Here is a 19,521-nt window from a genome sequence, read left to right as displayed (position 1 = left end):
CCAAACCGCACCCACAAACACTCTCACATGCTCCAACCAACCCCTAGCCCATAAACCAACTCCCTTGGCAAATTATCTGCGTCGGCGGTGGTTGATTTGGCCCGGCTGACAAAGGGAAAGGCGGAAAAACGTAGAGCAGAAAATGTGGAAATCCAACTGACGACAGCGGCAGTTTTCCCAAAAAAAAAAACCCATTCCCACTCCCCTTCCCTTGAATGTGTTTATTTGCTTGGACATTAAGTCAGAGACCCAAATGTGTCCTTTGCCTTGGCAATTTATGTGCCTTCGTATTTTGTTTCAACGCAGCAAAATTGCAAAAAGGCAAACACACATATAACTTTCCGAGTTCGAGAGGCGAGAAATCAAGAGTGCCATAGAGCAAATAAACCTTTAAGCGTTTAAAATGTTTCATAAGGCTTCGGTTTCCCCAACCCACATGCATATAACTCTTTTCGCCCAGCGGTTGTCAAAGAAATCTAATAACTTTTATTTCAATTTCCGGCTGGCTGTAGCTACATATCCCTGTGACAGTCGTCCTGCGGCTGCAATGCCATTTGGTTCTTTGTTCCATGTCGTTTGCAGATGGCAAGAAGTACAAAATACGAAATATAAAATACAAAATACGTAATGCTACCTGAGAGTCTGCAACTGCAGGCGAGGGACAGTAAAAATGTCACAGCCACAGGAGGACCAAGATGAAACCGTAGCGGGATAATGGCTTCCACCTGGGAGGGGGGACAGGATGGAGGACCAGGAATGTCCGGCACAAAGGACATGTGAGTGAATGAATGACTGCACCGGGGAGTTGGAGAGCTTCGCAGATTGGATACACTTTTACCGCAGTGGAGAGAGCCTGCACCCTAGGGCTCCGGGCTTACCCAACAATATTTATGTTTAATTTACAACTGAAATTTAATAATACTGGCAGCACTTGCCGCGTTTCCCACAGATGCAAAAAAAAACTTTAGCAGTTTGGAGGAGAATCCGGCGCGTGGGACCATCTTGTGCGGAATTGAGAATCTCTTTTATGCGTGCCAATGCTTACAAAAGTTTTTTTTATGCTCAGACATATAATTCAGGAATTATACGAGTGTATACACAAGCGTAATCGTGTTGTACACACTGAGGAAATAAAAGATATAATAAATAAATCAAAGAAAATGGTAGATGTTGGTTTTTATTTAGAATGGTACTAGTTTATCTTATAAAGTTGTCGACCTTATTAAATTAAAACAGCATAAAATTATAAAATATATATTATTATTTAAATTTAAATAGGTACCAGTTGATATTCGAGAGCAAAACAATTTTTTATAGGACTTAAGTTTACAATCCATATACATTTAAGATACAATACATACTTTTATTTAAATTTAAATAGGTACCAGTTGATATTCGAAAAGAAAACAATTTTTTATAGGACTTTAGTCTTACAATCCATGTCTTCAATACTTAAGAAACTAATTTTTGTTTAAAAGAAGGTTCAATATTAACTCCTCTGCGAAACAAATGTTAAAATAATTGATAAAAATATAACTTAAGAATTAAATAAGTAGATAACTTTTTAATAATCTCTAGGAACATCTTCTTTATCTCAAGACATTATTCTCAGTGCCCGTAAGTGTGCTTGTGCAACAAGGCGTGGCACTGTAAACAATATGGATAAGCAGCGCACAAGTGTCGTCCGCCTCCAAGCACCGGGCCACATGGACTCGACTCAATCCAAGGCAAGCCGTGCGCACCCAACCCAATCCAATCCTAAGCCCAATCCCAATGCCACATGCCACATACCACATCCCAGGGCAACCGAACCCAACCCAATCCTACACAACCCATTGCCACAAGGGGTGACGTGAGCTTTTGTCAATAACTTAATAACTTAAAATATGGTTTAATGCTCACGTAACAACATTTTGCCACTTGTGCCGAGCACATGTAGGTGTGAAAGCCTCGAATGGTTAGGGGTTTGAAGGGAATGGGATATGGGGTTTTTCAAGGAAGGTTGCTTAAGGTCTCATCGCACCACCCATTCACCCCTTCAGCCTTTCAAAGCCAAGGAAATATCCACCGACCAGGACGACCAGACAATGCCAATGGCAATGGGAATGGGACTGGCTGACTGGCAACTGGCAACTTTTATGGGTGTGCGGGAAATGGTTCGGTTCCTATGGCTTACAAGTGTATACACAGGATATAGTCGGTCCAATGCGATATAGCCTTATTCGCCTCCTGGCCCTGCGCACGTGCTCCACCTTTGATCCTTTTTAATGCCAGCCCAAAAAGCGATATCGATTTTTTTTCTTGTATGTTTTTTTATACATTTTTTTTGCCACCACCGCCGGAGGAGATGCCTAAAGTCGACTTACACATGTGCTCGCATTTAAAATAATTAAAAATACAACACGTTTCCGAGCTGAAAGCTTACGAACAAATATTTTAAATGCATGGTATTTCAGTTAATGCGAGTAAATATGGGGGTGTGGTACTTATTGGAACAGTTGTATAAGGCTCTTAAATGAGAAAATAAACTTTAAAGCTTTTTAAATTGGGAAACTTACAGCATGCTAGTTAAATAAAGTATATTATACCTTTTTATTGCCCAAATCCAGAAAACAAATTAGAAATTAGAGGAGTACTTATCGACCATTTGCAGAGATGTTTTATAGGACATTATTGTCTTAAATTATAAAAATCTTTTGAAATCTAAAAATCGAATACTTTCCAATACTTATTTTTAGTATATATTATATTTAATAGACTTAACTGTATCCCCAGACAGACTTATCGGTTTTAAGGGAGCTGCATGACCCCCCTGCATTCGCCATTACCACAATTTGGTGGGGGGCAATCGCTTCAGTGCATCCTTTCGGCTCCAACTGCACATAATACATACCCTCTGTTTTTGTGTGTTTGGAGACAAAACTCAACTCATTAGCGTACGGCAGAGGCTGCGGATAAGGGGGGTGCCGACTCACATTGGGGACCCCGCCTCACAATGGGAACAAGGGGCGTGGCATGTGTGGCACATGTCTGGCTCACTGGTTTCTGCATTTGAATTTGCATTTTATTAAATTTCAAAAGCTCTTCTCACATGTCCCCATAACCGGCATCCCCCAACCACTCACGAGGACCCACCTGAAGCCCCCATTGTTAGACAGGTGGGCGGTGGGTGGTAATGGCGGTGATGGGTGGTGCCAAGTGGTGCCACACGAGGGTGGTGCAGAGTGCAAAAGGTTGAGCATTGCATATTTATGCACTTAATAACGCATTTTAGCATGCCCAAGTGCAACTCATCTTTTGTTACATTTCGCAGGAAAAATAAGAGGGGGGTTGGAAATGGTTTGGGTTGGTGTTGGCTTGAAAAACAGATGGAAAATGAGCGAAATTCAGGCGAGACAAAGCGAAATGAGTTTTCTCTGTGAAAGGCAGCCAAATGCTGCCTGTGGGAGTTGACAAATGGAGCATGAGCGTCGCTGACATGTTCATATCCAGAATCCATTCTCATATTACATGAAAGCCTCCAGTAAAACGATTTATACACCAACAAAAAAATAATTAATTAAAACGTACAAGAGCAACACAATTCGAAAAAAATATTTATTTTTCACTCTTTATAAAAGGAAATTTTAACTGCTAAGGCAGACTTGGGATTTTTAAATTTTCATTTTAAGACTTTTCCTTAACAAAAGTCAAAAATAAGTAAAAACCTTTAAAAATGTAAAGCATTCAAAATCAAAAAAAACATTTTTTTCAGGAAAACTCTTAAGAACTCTACTCAAAATAATATTTTACGTGAACAAAGGATGAATGGAAATTTCACTTTTGAATAGCCTAGAATTTTTCTTTCATTAAAAAGGCATTTTAATCTCCTAGAATCAGCAAAGGATTTATCAATTTTTTCTCGTTTCAAAAAGTACCCGTACAAGTGAAATGGAAAACTAAAATCTGCACAAAGTCGAGGGGCCTTCCAATCAAAATCAGGGCCTGGGGACCACAACCAACTTTGGTTCCTGCACTCCTGGCCAGCGTCACTAGGATTATGCAATAACAATGACCAGGCGGTTGCATAATTGATTGATTGAATCCGTATGCAACAATTGGACAGAGACGACTGGCCAGTTGAGTGGCTGTCCAAGTGTGGACATGTGGATATTGCTGTGGGCCCGTCTTTTGTGACCGACCATTGTTGGCAAGTGGCAGAGGCGCAAAACACAAAACACAAAAACCGCAGTTCCTGGACTGGCACGAAGGACTCGATCGAAGGCAGTGCAAACAAGCCAGCAAACAACGAAATGCTGGACAAACCAATCAATGACACAACTGAAAGCCACAACGTCACCCAAGTGTGAAGAGCCAAGTGGGGATGATTGAGCAGCTCCACACACGGCAAAAATAAATTCAGTTTTACTTACTCGTGTAATAAAATATATAATAAATTTTATTAATATTTAAAATTATAACATATTTTAAGGACAAGAAATGGGATAAGATTTATGTAAACCAATTTGGTTGCTAAGCCCAGGAACGGGTACTTATCCTATCAAAAGTTTTTTCTGGTATGGGCTTATTAACTTCAAATAAAATAGATATAGATAAACTTAAATTGAACATACCAAGAATTGCACATAAAACAGATAGTTTTCTCTAAAGCACCTTTAAAAAAGTTTCTAAAAGTATGCTACAATATACGATATCTGTGGTATAAATCCAAAGACAACGTAATGAAATCCGTTGCATACTTTTTGACTGCTTAATAAGACCAATCTAGAGATTTCTGTGGCGCCCTTCCATATTATTTATTGAATTTGTTTAATTGATTTTTATATTGTTTAATACATTTTTTCTGTGTGTACCCCAGAGTCATCGCTCAAGACATGTGTGGCAGCGTTGTGGGCACATTAAATTACAGTTTTCAGAGCCAAGAACAAACAATCGAAAGTGCAGACGCGCCGCCTTCGGCAAAAGGATGTGATGTGGCCGAGGGTCGATGGTTTGGAATCGCATGGCACAAAGGAAAAGCGGCGCCAATCGGGAATCCCCTTCCATTTCCCAGCGGCAATGTCCTTGGCCATAGTGCCTTCTAATTGAAACTGTCGACGACAGAAGCCTGGTCGTAAATCAGGGCCCAGTACTAAGAAACTAAGCCAAGTCTGTTTCGAGATGTTGCCGCTGCCTAAACAATTAAAAAGTTTTCAATTAACTCGCGCAGCTACGAAAATTGGCACTTGTACTCGGCACCTGTTCAACAAGCGTAACAAACAGCCAGGCCTGCGGATGTTTTCCAGGGGAATGCGATGCTTTTCGGGGGTTTCTGTTCCTGTTTAAATAAGCCTAGGCAAGGGTGGGGGGTGGTTGTAAAGGGGTGGGTCTGGGGCGGCACTACCACAAGCAGGCACGTAATACATTTATTACGCGTGAGCACGCCGTCCCATGATGAAAATCTCCGTGAACAAGTGTGTGTATGCGTAAATGAGTTTTCAACATTTCATTGCATACTTTCAGGGTGGCAAAAGTTAGGCTTTAAACAGCAAAATGCAAATAGCCGTGCCTTATAACATCATGGGAAAAATCTAGTTGGCCAGGTACTTAATTTAACCCTGCGTTTGTACAATAAATCACTACGGTCTTAGGATGAAAAATCCTGATTAAATATTAAACGAGGAATATTAACAACTGGGGCAGCCTAGAAAACGATTTAACAGTCAGTCTTTAAACAGCCAAGGGGAAATAACCATGATTTATAACGTCCTGGAGAAAAATCTAGTTGGTTAGGTACTTTATTTTAATGTTTTAGCCCTACATTGGTAAAATTAATCTTCACCAGCTTGGGATAAAAATGCATATAAAGATAAAAACCTAGGAAAACTTATAACCAAGTCTTGTAAATTATACCTTTCTTATATATTTATATATTTATTTATATAGACCATTCCTAACATACGTTAAAGTACCCTTTTCATCACCACTGCCCTAAAACCTTTTCCAGTCTTGCAGTAAAAGCGGAAAAGTGGAAAGGTAGCAGAAGTTGGCCATTATCCAGATCCGGTGGAAATTAACTTAGGGCACGCACTGCCAGCACAAAATGCGCGACTGCGAGCATAATGGTCTGCTGCACATAATTAGCCAGTGGCCAGTGGTCCTGTCCAGAGGCTATTCAAGTGGTTTTGTGGTCAGTGACCAGCTTTCAACGGTCACACAGAGTCCCTCAATTGTCGCCCCCGCACGGAGATTGAAAAGAACTCAATTATTTTTTACTGCCCGTAATTAAAACTCAGCAAAATGCGATGGGAAAGGGGATCCTGTTGGATTGTCCAGTGTCAGTGGCACTGGCAAATATTAATGATGTTAAGCTCTCCACCAACTGCTAATGATGATATAGCTACTGCCGCTGCTTTTTCCACTAATTCCAACGTTCGTCGACTTCATCAACAGTTGCCAAGTTAATTACGCTAAGTGAACCATTCCAGCTAAAAGCCATCAGCTTCAGAGCTTCATCTGCAGCACTAGTAAGCGTCTTCAGCTTCAGCTCGAGCAGAAATTGTTATTCTTTTTGCATTATTAAAAGTTTTTGCAAGAAGAGGCGAGTTCATAAAAATACGGCAGACTCCTGTGCTTGGCATAAATATGCAAAATATATTCCCATTTTCAGCTGGAAGTTTAAATGCCTCGTGGGCTTCACAGAATTTGTAAGCATATGGAGGGAACTCAAGTAAATGAGTAGACACTCAAGTATATAAAAGATGCATTACCCTTATAGGCCTAAAATATTACTTGGGGAACTCGAAACATATAAATTTCAAAAATAAATGTACTATTTATAAGTTCGATTATCAAAGCTTCCTCAGGAAACACCTAAAAAGGTGTCTTAAAGCATGTAAAACTATAATTTCAATCCAAACGTACTTCCTTCCTTTTCTGTTGCATACTTTTAGACACACTTGTAAGTGTTTTTGAATCCCTAGAACTTATGGCTTAGGAAAAACCCTTTGAAGTTGCAAGGAATATTACTCCCCCAAAGCTTCTGAAAGTTTCCTTTTCTCCTTATCGTTTCATCACTTAATAATCATTAGATTTCATTTGTTACGAATTTTGCATAAGGCCCAACCCACCAGAGATGAAATTATGATGTTGAACCCAAGGATTTCCCTTGAAAAAGCGACATGTGTGTCATATGCCAAGAAGTTGGCTATTAAATTTCATTTTATGATTTGAGTTTGTGTCCTTGTCCGCTGGCATGTCAATTTGCTGCGTCAATTTATGCGAAAATCCCGCGACAGTTGTTCAACCCTTAGAGGAACGAAAAAAAGAACAAGAACGCGAAGGAGCCACAGGATCCCTTGCAGTCCAGTCATTGTTTGCCATGTCCTTCTGCCTTTCCTCCAAAGTGTGCACAAACAGAACACCAATAAATCAACATGCTACGACGACGATGACGCACTCCACATCAATATTCTATTAATGGTGCAGTTGTTAAAATATTATGATCCCAAGAAAAATTTGACTACTTTTTCGATGAGGAGTGGAGGGCGATGGGTACTTAAAAAATCACTTTAGAATATTTTGTCGCTTGTTTTAATACGCATTTTCTCGCTGAGATGATTTATGTGGGGAGGAAATGGAAATGAGTATAACTCCCCAATGGGTTCGAATTTGTTTGGGATTGGGTGGAAATTCCCGCTTATCGCTGGTAAATTGCTCAAAGGCGTAACAAGAAATTAAGCTTGTGGCTTAGCGCACTTGCAACAGAAATGGAAACGCAATCGGAATGGAATTGGAAACGGAAATGGGTTGGTTACACAGGGCAGTGGGGGTAGCATTATGAGGGTCCGGGGATGGGATAGACACGCGTCCCTCACAAACCTCGACACGTGTCCGCAGCCACACGAACACGTTCTCCCCAAATCACTGGAAAAAATACTTTGAAAATCACAAAAAAATATTTAAGAATTTTGAACTTAAAAAAAAAACAATTTAAAAACAGATTTACAAATTAATAGGAAACAAAAAAAAAATCATTAAATTATCTTTTTGCCTGGTATTTAATTATAATCTTTTTGGGTTTACTAACTTTTAATCTACACATGTGTGTTTAATAATGTAAATATTTACTTCATATACCAATTTTGTTTGTTGCTCGGCGAACTGTAGTTAAAACTTTGTAAACTTTTTTGTAATAAAGATCCCAGAGGAAAATTAAAATTGTTTCAAGTGCACTCGTTTGTGTTGAAAACGAAATTGAAAACTGTTAAATAAATCGCAAACGAGTTTATTGCTCGAGTGGTGTGCACCGCGGCACAAAGGAGAGGTCGAGATAACCAGCATAACCAGCACATAACACATTCCACCCGGCCAACATATCCCACTCAACCAACTCATCCAACTTATCCAACTCATCCGGCATATCCTGCATATATCCCGAACCGAAAAGGACCGCAGACAGACGGAGGAGGATCCACTTGAGGCTGCGTGGGCCGCATTCACTTAACTTTAATTTTGCGCTACAAAACACAAGGGTGGGGCGGTTGTGTATGAGATGGGAGCCAAAGAACCGAGACAGACGTGATTGGATTTTTATATTCAATATAAAAAGGATTATATGGCATTTGTTGTGCAGGCATTGAAAGTTCATAATGATTGGAAAAGTTACGGCCACTCAGACGGACCCTCTTCTGGCGTCCGGAGTTTTGGCTTACACGTGGCGTGTAAAATCAATTTTAAGCCCAAAATGAGTGCAACGTGGCCATTAGGGAGACCTAAAACAGCGACACCTGCCACGTCCTTCAAAAAGGTGTATAATGGGTGTATACCTGTGTATAAATAGCTCCCGCCGGTTGGCCAAAACCAACGGGGGTTTTTGGGCCCAAGCACTTCTGGTGTGAAAAAGTTCGGCATGTGTGAAATATATATCCAGGCCGAGTATGAAGATTATCTAGATTATGCAGAGATGCCATGAAATATCCAGGCAGTAGCCACTTTCCCATTTAAGAGCTGACCACCATCCATTCTGGCTAATGGCCAACGGTCGGTCTTAATAGTTTCGCCTGACAGTTTAAAGTGTCCGACAGCTTAATGGACCTTGTCCAGTATTTATTGTATTAATATTGCACCGACAGCCATCGCACAAAATGAGAAGGGAAAAGCCTTGCCACACACTAAGAAAATTAATGGCGGCTCAGGAAATTACCTTACACTTAAGTTCAAATAACATAAGGGTGTCTAAAAGTATGCTGTGGAAAAAAACAAAAATAATTCACCTTATTTCCAGGTTTGAACGCTTTAATTGCATACTTTTAGGCACATTTACAAATAAAATCTATGTGACTTATGTTTTTACTAGAAATATCTATTCAGCTACTTTAAATAGGCCCTTAAAATGTCAACAAGCCTGATTGTAAGTTTTTTTTTATGTATCCTTTAAATCCCTTGAATTTCGCTCAGTGCAGCCTTGTTAAGTTCCATTTTAATGGCCTATGGTCTGGTCAATCGTTAATGACTGTGCACTTACCTCGGGTATATCATCTGGCACCTTTCCCATCCATGATAATGAGAGTATCGTGCAGTCGCATTTTGTGTTGATGTTTCGCTCGAAGTGTAAATGCATTTTATGGCCCAGAAGCGAAGGCCAACTAACTATGTATCCTCAAGTTGTGGTTTTTTTTTTTTTTTATTATTTTGATGTAGCTATAGCTGCTCAACGCCGATTTAAGCCACACACATGTTGCTAAAAGTAGAGGGAGAAAAAAGAAAGGAGGATGGGGATGAGTTTCATTATCGTTTAGTATAACATGCCAATAACTAATTTACGATGAAAGCCAAATGGAGTAGATGTTTTTGTTGCCACTCGTGTTGCCAATGTTGTTATTATTATTCCGGTTACTGCTGCTGGTACCTTCCTTATCAGGCCAAAGCACACACATACTGCCTTTCGGGTCATTGGATGTGCTGCTTTGTACGGGGATTTATTGGTGGGTGGAACGATGTTCCGGCATATGCTCGCCATTCTCCCCTCCCCGAGGCGGTATCAACTTCATCGTGCTCCTTCAAGGGTTGACAAATTGCACCACACACATTCATACATTGGCTCACAAGAAAAACACACACCCACGTACACGACATAATTTGAAGCATGCTTTTCAGGGCACACTAATTGGTATTAGTGGGAAAGTGGATGTGTCCTATCTTCCTTTACTTTGCCATTCGCCAGGATAACCCACTCACACACTCACGCATGCCGCTCATAAACATCCTTTTTGCCAAATGGCATACATATATACATCTACTTGAAAAGACTTTGAAAACTTTATGCGGAAGTCGAATGCTTCTTGGTGGCCAAAGTTTGAATTTGTTAATTTTGTTACTCTTGGCCTTTCAAAGAAAGTTGAAGAGTTTCATAAGCTCAATATAATAATTAAAGAATATTAAACTTTTTATAAATTGTTTTCAAAAGATTTGCACATATCATATTTGGAAGCTGCGAACATTTCAAACTGTTGGAATAGCAATACAAAGCTTGCCTGTTTTCGAAATATTACAAATGTTAAGATTGTCAAAACTTCTCCATCACTTTCGCAACGCCACTCATCTAAATTATTTAAAAAGTTTTCAGGCAAAAAGTCGAGTAAAGTCTTGCTGGGCTAAGAGCTCTGGGCAAAGGCAAACAATCCCTTGCTGAGCAAAGCAAAAGCAACGGAGAGCCCTTCAGTACGAGAATGTTTCAAATTATGCTTGAATAATTGATATGGCTTGCTGCTGTCTGTTGTCTCGTTTGATGACTGCTTGACTAGCCGGCTTCTCGTTCTCGGTATTTGGTCTAGGCAGGATGACATTACACAGACAAAAATAAAATAAAGATAACAAAAAAACTTACTAAAATTGCGATTAAATCAAATAACTTATAAAGGCGCCTAAAAGTATGCTATAAAAATACCAACGTACTGAATCCTCCGAACTTTGGTAGTTAACATCTTTTGTTGCATACTTTTAGGCACTTTTATAAGTAATTTTAAATCATTACCTTTTCTGTGGGGAATAATGATCAAATTTCATCAACTTGAAATAGATTTTCTTATTCGCTTAACTTTTTTCCAGTGTTTCTAAGCACTGCCTCCGGCTGAGGGAACACAGAGATGAAAACGGGGAGAATGGTTTGCCGTCCAGAGACAAAAGCACACACGCATTTGCTTCAATTATGTCGTGCGCTTTGTCTGATTGAATTTGACATGTGATATACCATTTTTGATTGCGTATACGCCCCGGGGGCGAGCCTTCAACAGGGCGGGCATCATCTGAAAGCCAACTAATGGAATCTTTCGGTAAGGATTTGCCCTTTGCCTGCTTAAATATTGATAAAAAGCCAACTACAACTCGTTATAAATTGAAGAGTCCTTTGAATTCCATTTCAATAACACACAGACAGACAGACAGGATGGCAGGTTAAAAAAAATAAAAAAAAAAAAACAAATACAAAAGCGGGAGGAATGCATTCTCGAGTAGTTCACGAGATGAATGATTGCACATTCACCGTGGGGCACATTCCGAACGTGTTACTTTCGCCACTCTGCGATTCTGCCAGACAGCCATTGTTCGGCTGCTTTTAAATTGTTCAACGTGCCGCATTTGGCAGCCAGCCTGCACATTTTCCACCCACCACCGGTACGGTCCTCCAATCCGCCAAACCCACCGAAACCCAGCGCTTTCGGCTCTTTCATGCGACACTGAGCGCTTTTTTAGCCGTGTGTGCGGTTCATGGTCGCCATAACGCGTCAGAGTAACGAAAATAACTGAGGCGGCGGCGTCGGAAAAGCTGTCGAAATGCCAGTCACAATCTGGCTAGAGCGGAAAACTCAGGTTTTGCAGTTGCAGCTGTGCTGGCGGACACGACAACCTGGCCCAGACATCATGAAATATGCATTTAACCATCAACAATGGCAACCAACCAGCCTTGGTAATGGGCTACCATTTGGCCATGAGCTAAACTTGCGAATAAATAAAGCCAAAAATGACTCTGTACAAGATTACTTAATCCATTTGAAATGCCATTTTGTTATTGCCGATTCCAATTTACTGCACTCAAAGGCCAACAATAGCTTTGTGTAAATATTTCAATTAAACAATCGAATCCAATATCCATCATCCATCATCTATCAAATTCCTATTCAGAATTCAATTTGTTTTGTGTTTATGCCAATTTACTCTTTTCTCTCTTTTATAAACAATCCGCCCGAAGCATTCTACTTGCGTCTAAAATATATGGGATTTGTTTCGGCTTTGCCATTAAAAGTTAATTATGTGGAAAGAAGCAGAGAAGGGAAACCCATAGCTGTTCACAAAGTAAACTTTAGTCGGCTGTCTCTTTCTGTTGCAATTAGCCTGCCGAAATTAGATTGCGTATACGCTCCATGGTACAGAGTTTGCTGTAAGGCGCTTAACTATTATGTAGTCGTAACTGCTGTTTGTCTTGTTGTAGCTGCTAACACTTTTTTGGGGGTAAAACTTTTGCTCTTTTCCCGGGCTTGCATAATTTTTGGCATGCGATAACTATTCTGACAGTGGTTCTATGTCTTATATGCCATATGGATATATGATATGTAAGGTTGGGGTCTTCTTTATAACAATTTAAAAGTATCTTAGAAACACAGAATATAATTTAAATCAAATAGGTTCTAGCAGTAAACCTTCTTGTTTTAAAAACTAAAACATTTTAATCCCTTTAATAGAAAAGTAAAAATCATTGAAATAAATAAAACTGTAATAAACATCAGCCATTAAACCGAGCGTGTATATATAGTAAAAAACTGTGCTATAGCTATAAATTTATTTTATGGCTCTAAGCCGATTTTGTTTTGGTGTGACTATAAACAAGGACTATGCTCAAAGGATTAAGCTTTAATTTAGAATAGTTATACCCGTTACTCGTAGAGTAAAAGGGTATACTAGATTCGTCGGAAAGTATGTAACAGGCAGAAGGAAGCGTCTCCGACCCCATAAAGTATATATATTCTTGATCAGGATCACTAGCCGAGTCGATCTAGCCATGTCCGTCTGTCCGTCTGTCCGTCTGTCCGTCTGACCGTCTGTCCGTCTGTCCGTCTGTCTGTCCGTCCGGATGAACGCTGAGATCTCGGAAACTATGAGAGCTAGGCTATTGAGATTTGGCGTACAGATTCCTGAGCTTCTTACGCAGCGCAAGTTTGTTTCAGTAGACTGCCACGCCCACTCTAACGCCCACAAACCGCCCAAAACTGTAACTCCTACAGTTTTGATGCTAGATAGAAAATTTTAACTGAAATGTATTGTTCTCATCAATACCTATCGATTGACCTAAAAAAAAGTTTGCCACGCCTACTTAAACGCCCACAAACCGCGAAAACCTGTGACGCCCACAATTTGCATGCTAGATAAAAAATTTTAACTGAAATGTATTGGTGTCGTCAATACCTATCGATTGATTCAAAAATAATTTTGCCACGCCCACTCTAACGCCCATAACGCTTAAATCTGTCTACCGCCGGTAGGTGGCGCATTTTAATTTCGCTTTGCTGCTTGCATATCTCCATTTCCCTTTGAGTAACGGGTATCTGATAGTCGAGGTACTCGACTATAGCGTTCTTCCTTGTTTTATCTTGTATACATTCAATTTTTAAATTTATATAATCTAAATGAAGTCTCTAACACACAGTTAATTAGTATAGGATTATATTATAGACTGCACACTGTATCAAGTTAATTCCAGGCTCATATTTACACTATATTCGAGATTAACTTGATCCCCCCACTGTCTGTGTACTTAATGTGTATTTATGTCCAGGCCAGTGGCTTGGCCCAAAGCCCACCCCCCACTTAATACCGCTAAAATCCTGATTTATTTTTTTATCCCTCGCGCATGTCCCTCCATCATGTCTGCGAATTAATTGTGGCAATTTGCTTTTGATCCTTGGGGCACCGGACGGAATTTGAATGCACGCAATTATTTCATTTTCATCATGCTTTTCATCTACCTAACGAGCTGATATTGTTCATATTTCCTTGTCCCCGTCTCGTTTATCGCTGTCAGCGGTCCGGGAATGCCCTTGAACCGCCTGAGTCGCCTGAAACTAGCCCAGCCCGCTGCTCCTTTGCATATATACTTTTTTGTATAGTATAATATGGTATAATGGAAGTGCAGCGTTGCATGCAACAAGAATACCGAATACAACAAGAACCACACGGCAAAGTCGAGTGGAAGGAACGAACAGCGAACAACTTTGTGCCCAATTCGGAATTTGTGTGTGCGTTGCCCTCGACTCGAAAGTTTTCGTGACGTTGGCCACAGGAAAATATTCCACATATAGTGCTCACATGACGACATGTATCGGTAGGGTATTTATGCCAGCCTTTGGTTTTCAGTTAAATATAATATATGGAGTGCATAGAGGCCACTCGTAAATCAGAAGCCTTGGGTGAGGATATTTCCTATATGGGAAGTAATTTTGTTTACGGTATTTCGTGATAAACAAAATGTTTGGTTTCTCGTCATGAGTTATTGAAGCTCTAAATTATTATCTTTACTTAAAGAGAATTAAAATAGATGGATTTGGGCTAATTAAGGTTAGTTTGTATTTCCTTTACGTAATCATTAATGATTATTTGAAATTTTTAATAAATTTCCTAATGATTTTGTATTTAATTTCATATTTTAGTTACTTTTCTTCAATAAGAAAACTAATATTATTTTTAGGTCTACTTCTTTGAAATGATAAAATGTCCTTTAAAAATCTATTTGGATATAAGTATGTTTTTAATATAACTATGGAAAATAAAAAACATAACAATACATATATTTAGCATTAATTGAATCATTTTTTAAGACATTTTTGAAAGTGTCTTTCAATTCAATTTTATGTGTAATTTACGATACAAATTTCCAACCTTTAAGCTATAATTTTGCTCGTAAACACCGCTGTGAAAAAGGATCTAATCCTGGCTTTGGTTTTAAGTTTCCCCTAATTATGTGTGTCGGCTTTGTTGTGTGCCGCATGCCAGGCAACCAGTGAGATTGAAACAAGTTCAAAGACCACCTAGCCCCCGTCAATTTTTTTTTGGTTACCCCATGGGGAAAGTAATTGCTGGGAGTTCAGTTGCCACTGGCCATGGGGCATTTGCTTTAATTAGCCACACGTCAGCAAGCACAAGAAATGCGTTTGAAAAGGAGAAAACATTAAAAACTGGCAAACAACAAGAGGCGACACCAAATAGGACGTGCATGCATTTAATTGGTAAGGTTTTTCCTGGCAAAAAAATAATACCACTCCCTTTTTCCTTAACTCTTTTAAAGGGAAGGTGGAGATAGAGGTGGAAAAACAACCAGAAGACGAGAAAAAGCAATAAAATTTTGCATAAATGACGAAATAAATGACAGCCAAGAAAAGCAACATTGACAAATACGCAGAAGGGAGCTGGGAAAAACAGCTCTTCGGGTTCGCCGGCTACATCGAATGTCTTTCTATGTGTGCACTGAGCTTTAATGGTGGAAAACCGATGGGGAAAACACTGGGGAAATGCCATATAAAAGCTGACGCTGGGCTCTTTTCCCCCGATTTTCCCCGGCTGCCCTCCCATTGTTCGTGCTTGTTTATTGACTTTCTACCGGGGGGTTTGGGGGCAGCTGGGGGTGTGTGTCGTATAATTTGTTTCTACTTTAACCTAACCTAAACCAACCACCCCCAACCCCAACCCCATTTCCATTCTTATTCCCTGCCCCATTCCCACTCCCATTTCGATTCCCTTTTGGAAAACATGTTGGAGGAAAATTGTGCGCCTCAGTGGCGCTACAGAGTTACCCAAATGTATCTTGTTGTTGGGTGCGTTTTTACTTCTCCTTGGCAATATAAACAATTTTTCCATTATTTCCATTTCGCCGCTACTGCTGCTTCAGTTATGCAAAATAATCAACATGGCAGATATTCAGATATTGGCAAGGCAAGGAATAACACAAACAATAACAATCCCGAGAAGAAAAAAAAGGAAAAATAAAACAAAAGCAAAGCCGCCTGTTGTCAATGGCGAAAATATTGGCAAAACATTCGGAAAAAACCGCAAATCGAGCAAACTGCACTTGAACTTGCCACAAAGACCCGCCACATCGTCCTCCCGACGTCAGCTCGAATTATATAATGCAAATCGCGACGGACTACAGTCCAGCTTCTCTAGTTTGAACCGCAATCTTGTAGGTAATAGAAAATTACAATAATATTAAAAGTGAATCTTAACCGATAAGGTATTTATATTGGGAGATAAAATCGAGTTCAAACTAAACACTCGAAAGGGAAAACCATTACAGTTATCTTAATTATTGATGAATAATTTGATAAAAATTACTAGTTTTGAACCTTAGTGTTTAAGTTCTAGGATTATATGATGAACAACTTTATGAAAGATGAAATTTTTTAGATATCTACAAAATTTTTGACTAATTACAACAATCTAACCATTTTAGGGGTCAAATATTTATACCTTTTTAGATTTTTTGTACATAAAGCAAGACAAATTTGAAACTTGAAATATTTAAAGAAATTTTACTTGATTCTAAAGGCAAGATTATTAATAATTTTTTTAAAAACCCATTTTATTTTTGAAAGAGTTAGAAATATATCTCAAAAATTTAGGAATACAAATTTATCCAAACTATCGATGTCGGCCTGTACTTGCGAAATAGGGGGCGGGGTCAGCTGAAACGCAGCGGAATAAGACAAAATGTAATGACCTTGGCAGCCAAGCGCCAACGCAACGCTAACACACATTGGCACACTCACTGGCACACACACACACCCCCGCATTCAAGCACACACAAACTTAAAAATAATTTCTCAAAGAGAAGCGCCAAGAACACAAAAAAAAACAACAAGAAAAAGACATTGGCGGTCATGCGTTGGCGTCGCTGCCGCAGTCGCTGCCGACGTCGACGCTGGCAGCGAGTATCTAAATTATGCAAACTGAGAAATTGCCGCACATCCATGCACACACACGTGCACAATACATCCCGTCCAGCTGTCGCCCCAATGCAAATGTAACGGTTATGGGCTATGTGGCTTAAATGCTTATCGCCCCGGCTGACCAACTAACGGAATTTCAATTTCGGCACGCATTTTCCACGGCCTTTTTATAGCCGTGTGCTCCGGATAGCTCTTTTCTCCGGCCGAACTTTTCCCGCCGGAGTCGTTTTTCTCGATTAGCGCACATAAAGGAAAAATGGTAATCATGTGAAGATTGTACATCAATTACAGAAAATAATAATATACCCTAATCAAAATAATTCAAAAAAGAGAAGTGGGATTCGAACCCATACCTCTCTTAGAAAATTTTTCATATACCAGCAATTTAAGTAGGAAGCTAAAAGTTTAAATTTGAATATTCAATCAGAGAATACAAAAAAAAATTCCTGGGGCATCGGTGGCCTTTGAACACGGCCTACTTTTTTCCAGTGCAGGGAAAACATAACACAACCGGAGAACCCACTGTGAAAGCCAATGCCGATCGATTTTCACTGTCATTGGTTGTTTGATGCGGATTAATCGAAAACGTGCGTGGGCGGCTCACTCAACTGAAACTAGAAACGTAACCGAATCGCTGGGAATTTAAGTCGTGTGGTACAAGCAAATATGGCTGATAAAAAAAACGTTTAACCAAGGTGAAGAACTAAGGCAACGAAGCACCTTTAATTAGCCCAGAATTCAGGGAGTTTTTTGTGGCGCCCAAGGTGTTGTACTGATGTGGCCACAACAAAAACTCACCCACATACGGTCCAACTTCCCTAACACGAATTTACAACTGACTATGGTAAAACTCAAGTGAGGAAGCTGATAGATTCAGATATTTGAATATTAGATACCGCTATTTTTAACTTATACAAACCCTCTGTACACTTAACAGTTGAGGGAACAGGCTACAATCTCTAATAACAATAATGGTTTGTAAGTCTCTTCTGATGATTATCGTTGTATTTAACTTGGGAAAGTTAAACATTATGTTTTAACTACACACATGTTAAAAGGCTTGTTTGAACCAAGATTTGTATTCTTGGCTTAGGCTTTTAAATTCCAAACCCTAGAATTGTTTGAGATATGGATTCGTTCCGAATTCCGAATTCAATTCACTAAAATATCTTTTTTCAACAAGATTTTCAAAGAATTTTTTCTCCAAATGTTAGAAACTTAAGTTCTTAAGAAAACTAAACACTTCAGTTCCTTAATCCGTTCGATTTAGGGAATTTGGCCTGTGGTATAGACATTCGCCGTGGCCAATCCACCACCGAGTGAGAGAGGCTAAAAAGGATGTTTGCCAGCCAGGGGACAACGGAATTCCGCAACTCACCTGTGAAGTCCCCGCCCCCTTCTCGGCACTGCTCTGGCTGCTCCTTGAAGTGCTACCGTACCGTTGAAAGTCCTGCTGCTATGGGAAAACGGAACTGATCCAATCCAATCGAATTACGGGTTTTCAACCGAAAAATTGGTGCATTGCCAACGGAATCGGTGTGTGTGTGTGTTTTTCCAACTGTTTTGGGGCAGACGTTCCCGTTACTTTTTCCCGATTTCCTGTTATTTTCCTTATTTTTTTTTCCTCTCCTCTCCTGTCTCACACACACGCACACAAATGCAAACGGGGAACGCACATGCAGCGCGGTTGGAGTACCGTTAGCACACACTGCTTGCAACGACGCCCGAACGTGGACTGTCTGAGAATTTCGATTCCGGAAAGTTAGCAGGCTTTTTCCGTAGGATAAGGGGGGCGGCGAGAGCGCGCCTGCGCCTGGGACACCTCATCCGCATAGTTCTTATCAAACTGACGGAATTTACGCGCTCCGGTTGTTGTTAACGGGTATTGATTTTCTGTTTACTGTAAGCGGGGACGTTACTTTCTATTAAACAAGAGTTTTATATTTTCCTACGATACACAACTTTACGCAATTTTCCAAGGTCTTGATAATGCTACTCTACATTCTACACTTATTTTTAGTTTTTAAATAAACAAATAAACATAGCAGCACGCTGCTAACAGAAAGCTGTAACTGTAACTGTGCTGTTAGGCTTGTAACGCCCGCGAGGGCTGCACTGCTTGCCACGATAAGTTATCGATTGTATCTGTGACACCTGACCAGGTGATCACCAGGGCTGACAAAAAGTATCTAACTGATAACAGTATCGATATTAAGTTTCAGAAAAAATAAAAATAATTGTATTACATTTTGTTTTATTTTGAAATTACTTTTTTAATATATACCCTGTTTAATAATTTGATAGGATAACGTTGTTATATTGATGAATATTTTTATATGCAGCTCACAATAAATACGAGAGGCTAATTTATTAGTCTGTTAAATTAAAATGAATTTAAAAAATATAGATAACTTTTAGATAAAATATAATAAATTATGAATGCAACAAAATTATGCCTTATGGCTTATATTTTTAAAGTGTAAGCTTATCTTAACATATTTTCTTATCATCATTACTTAATAATGTTCTTAAAAAATAAACAGCATTTGTT

General features: G+C 39.5%; 1 protein-coding gene across 4 annotated transcripts in view; it reads right to left on the bottom strand.

The window, feature by feature from the left end:
• The window catches only part of Tusp (WD40 superfamily protein Tusp), a 31,229-nt gene extending 12,315 nt beyond the window's left edge, over nucleotides 1-18,914 (bottom strand). The window contains exons 1-2 of one of the 4 annotated variants that reach the window (XM_065865404.2): nucleotides 18,349-18,914; nucleotides 9,506-9,721 (exon numbers count right to left, since the gene is read on the bottom strand). In XM_065865404.2, the coding sequence (XP_065721476.2) occupies nucleotides 9,506-9,601 (96 nt within the window). In that variant the 5' untranslated portion in view covers nucleotides 9,602-9,721; nucleotides 18,349-18,914. The remainder of the gene's footprint in view (nucleotides 1-9,505; nucleotides 9,722-18,348) is intronic. The other 3 variants (XM_065865405.2, XM_065865402.2, XM_065865403.2) reach the window with 3 other exon arrangements.
• Nucleotides 18,915-19,521: the final 607 nt, after the last annotated feature.

This window comes from Drosophila suzukii, chromosome 3 (assembly GCF_043229965.1).
Source record: "Drosophila suzukii chromosome 3, CBGP_Dsuzu_IsoJpt1.0, whole genome shotgun sequence".
Taxonomy (NCBI): domain Eukaryota; kingdom Metazoa; phylum Arthropoda; class Insecta; order Diptera; family Drosophilidae; genus Drosophila; species Drosophila suzukii.
The sequence above is the reverse complement of the archived record's forward strand: the minus strand, read 5'-3'. Positions and strand labels throughout refer to the sequence as shown.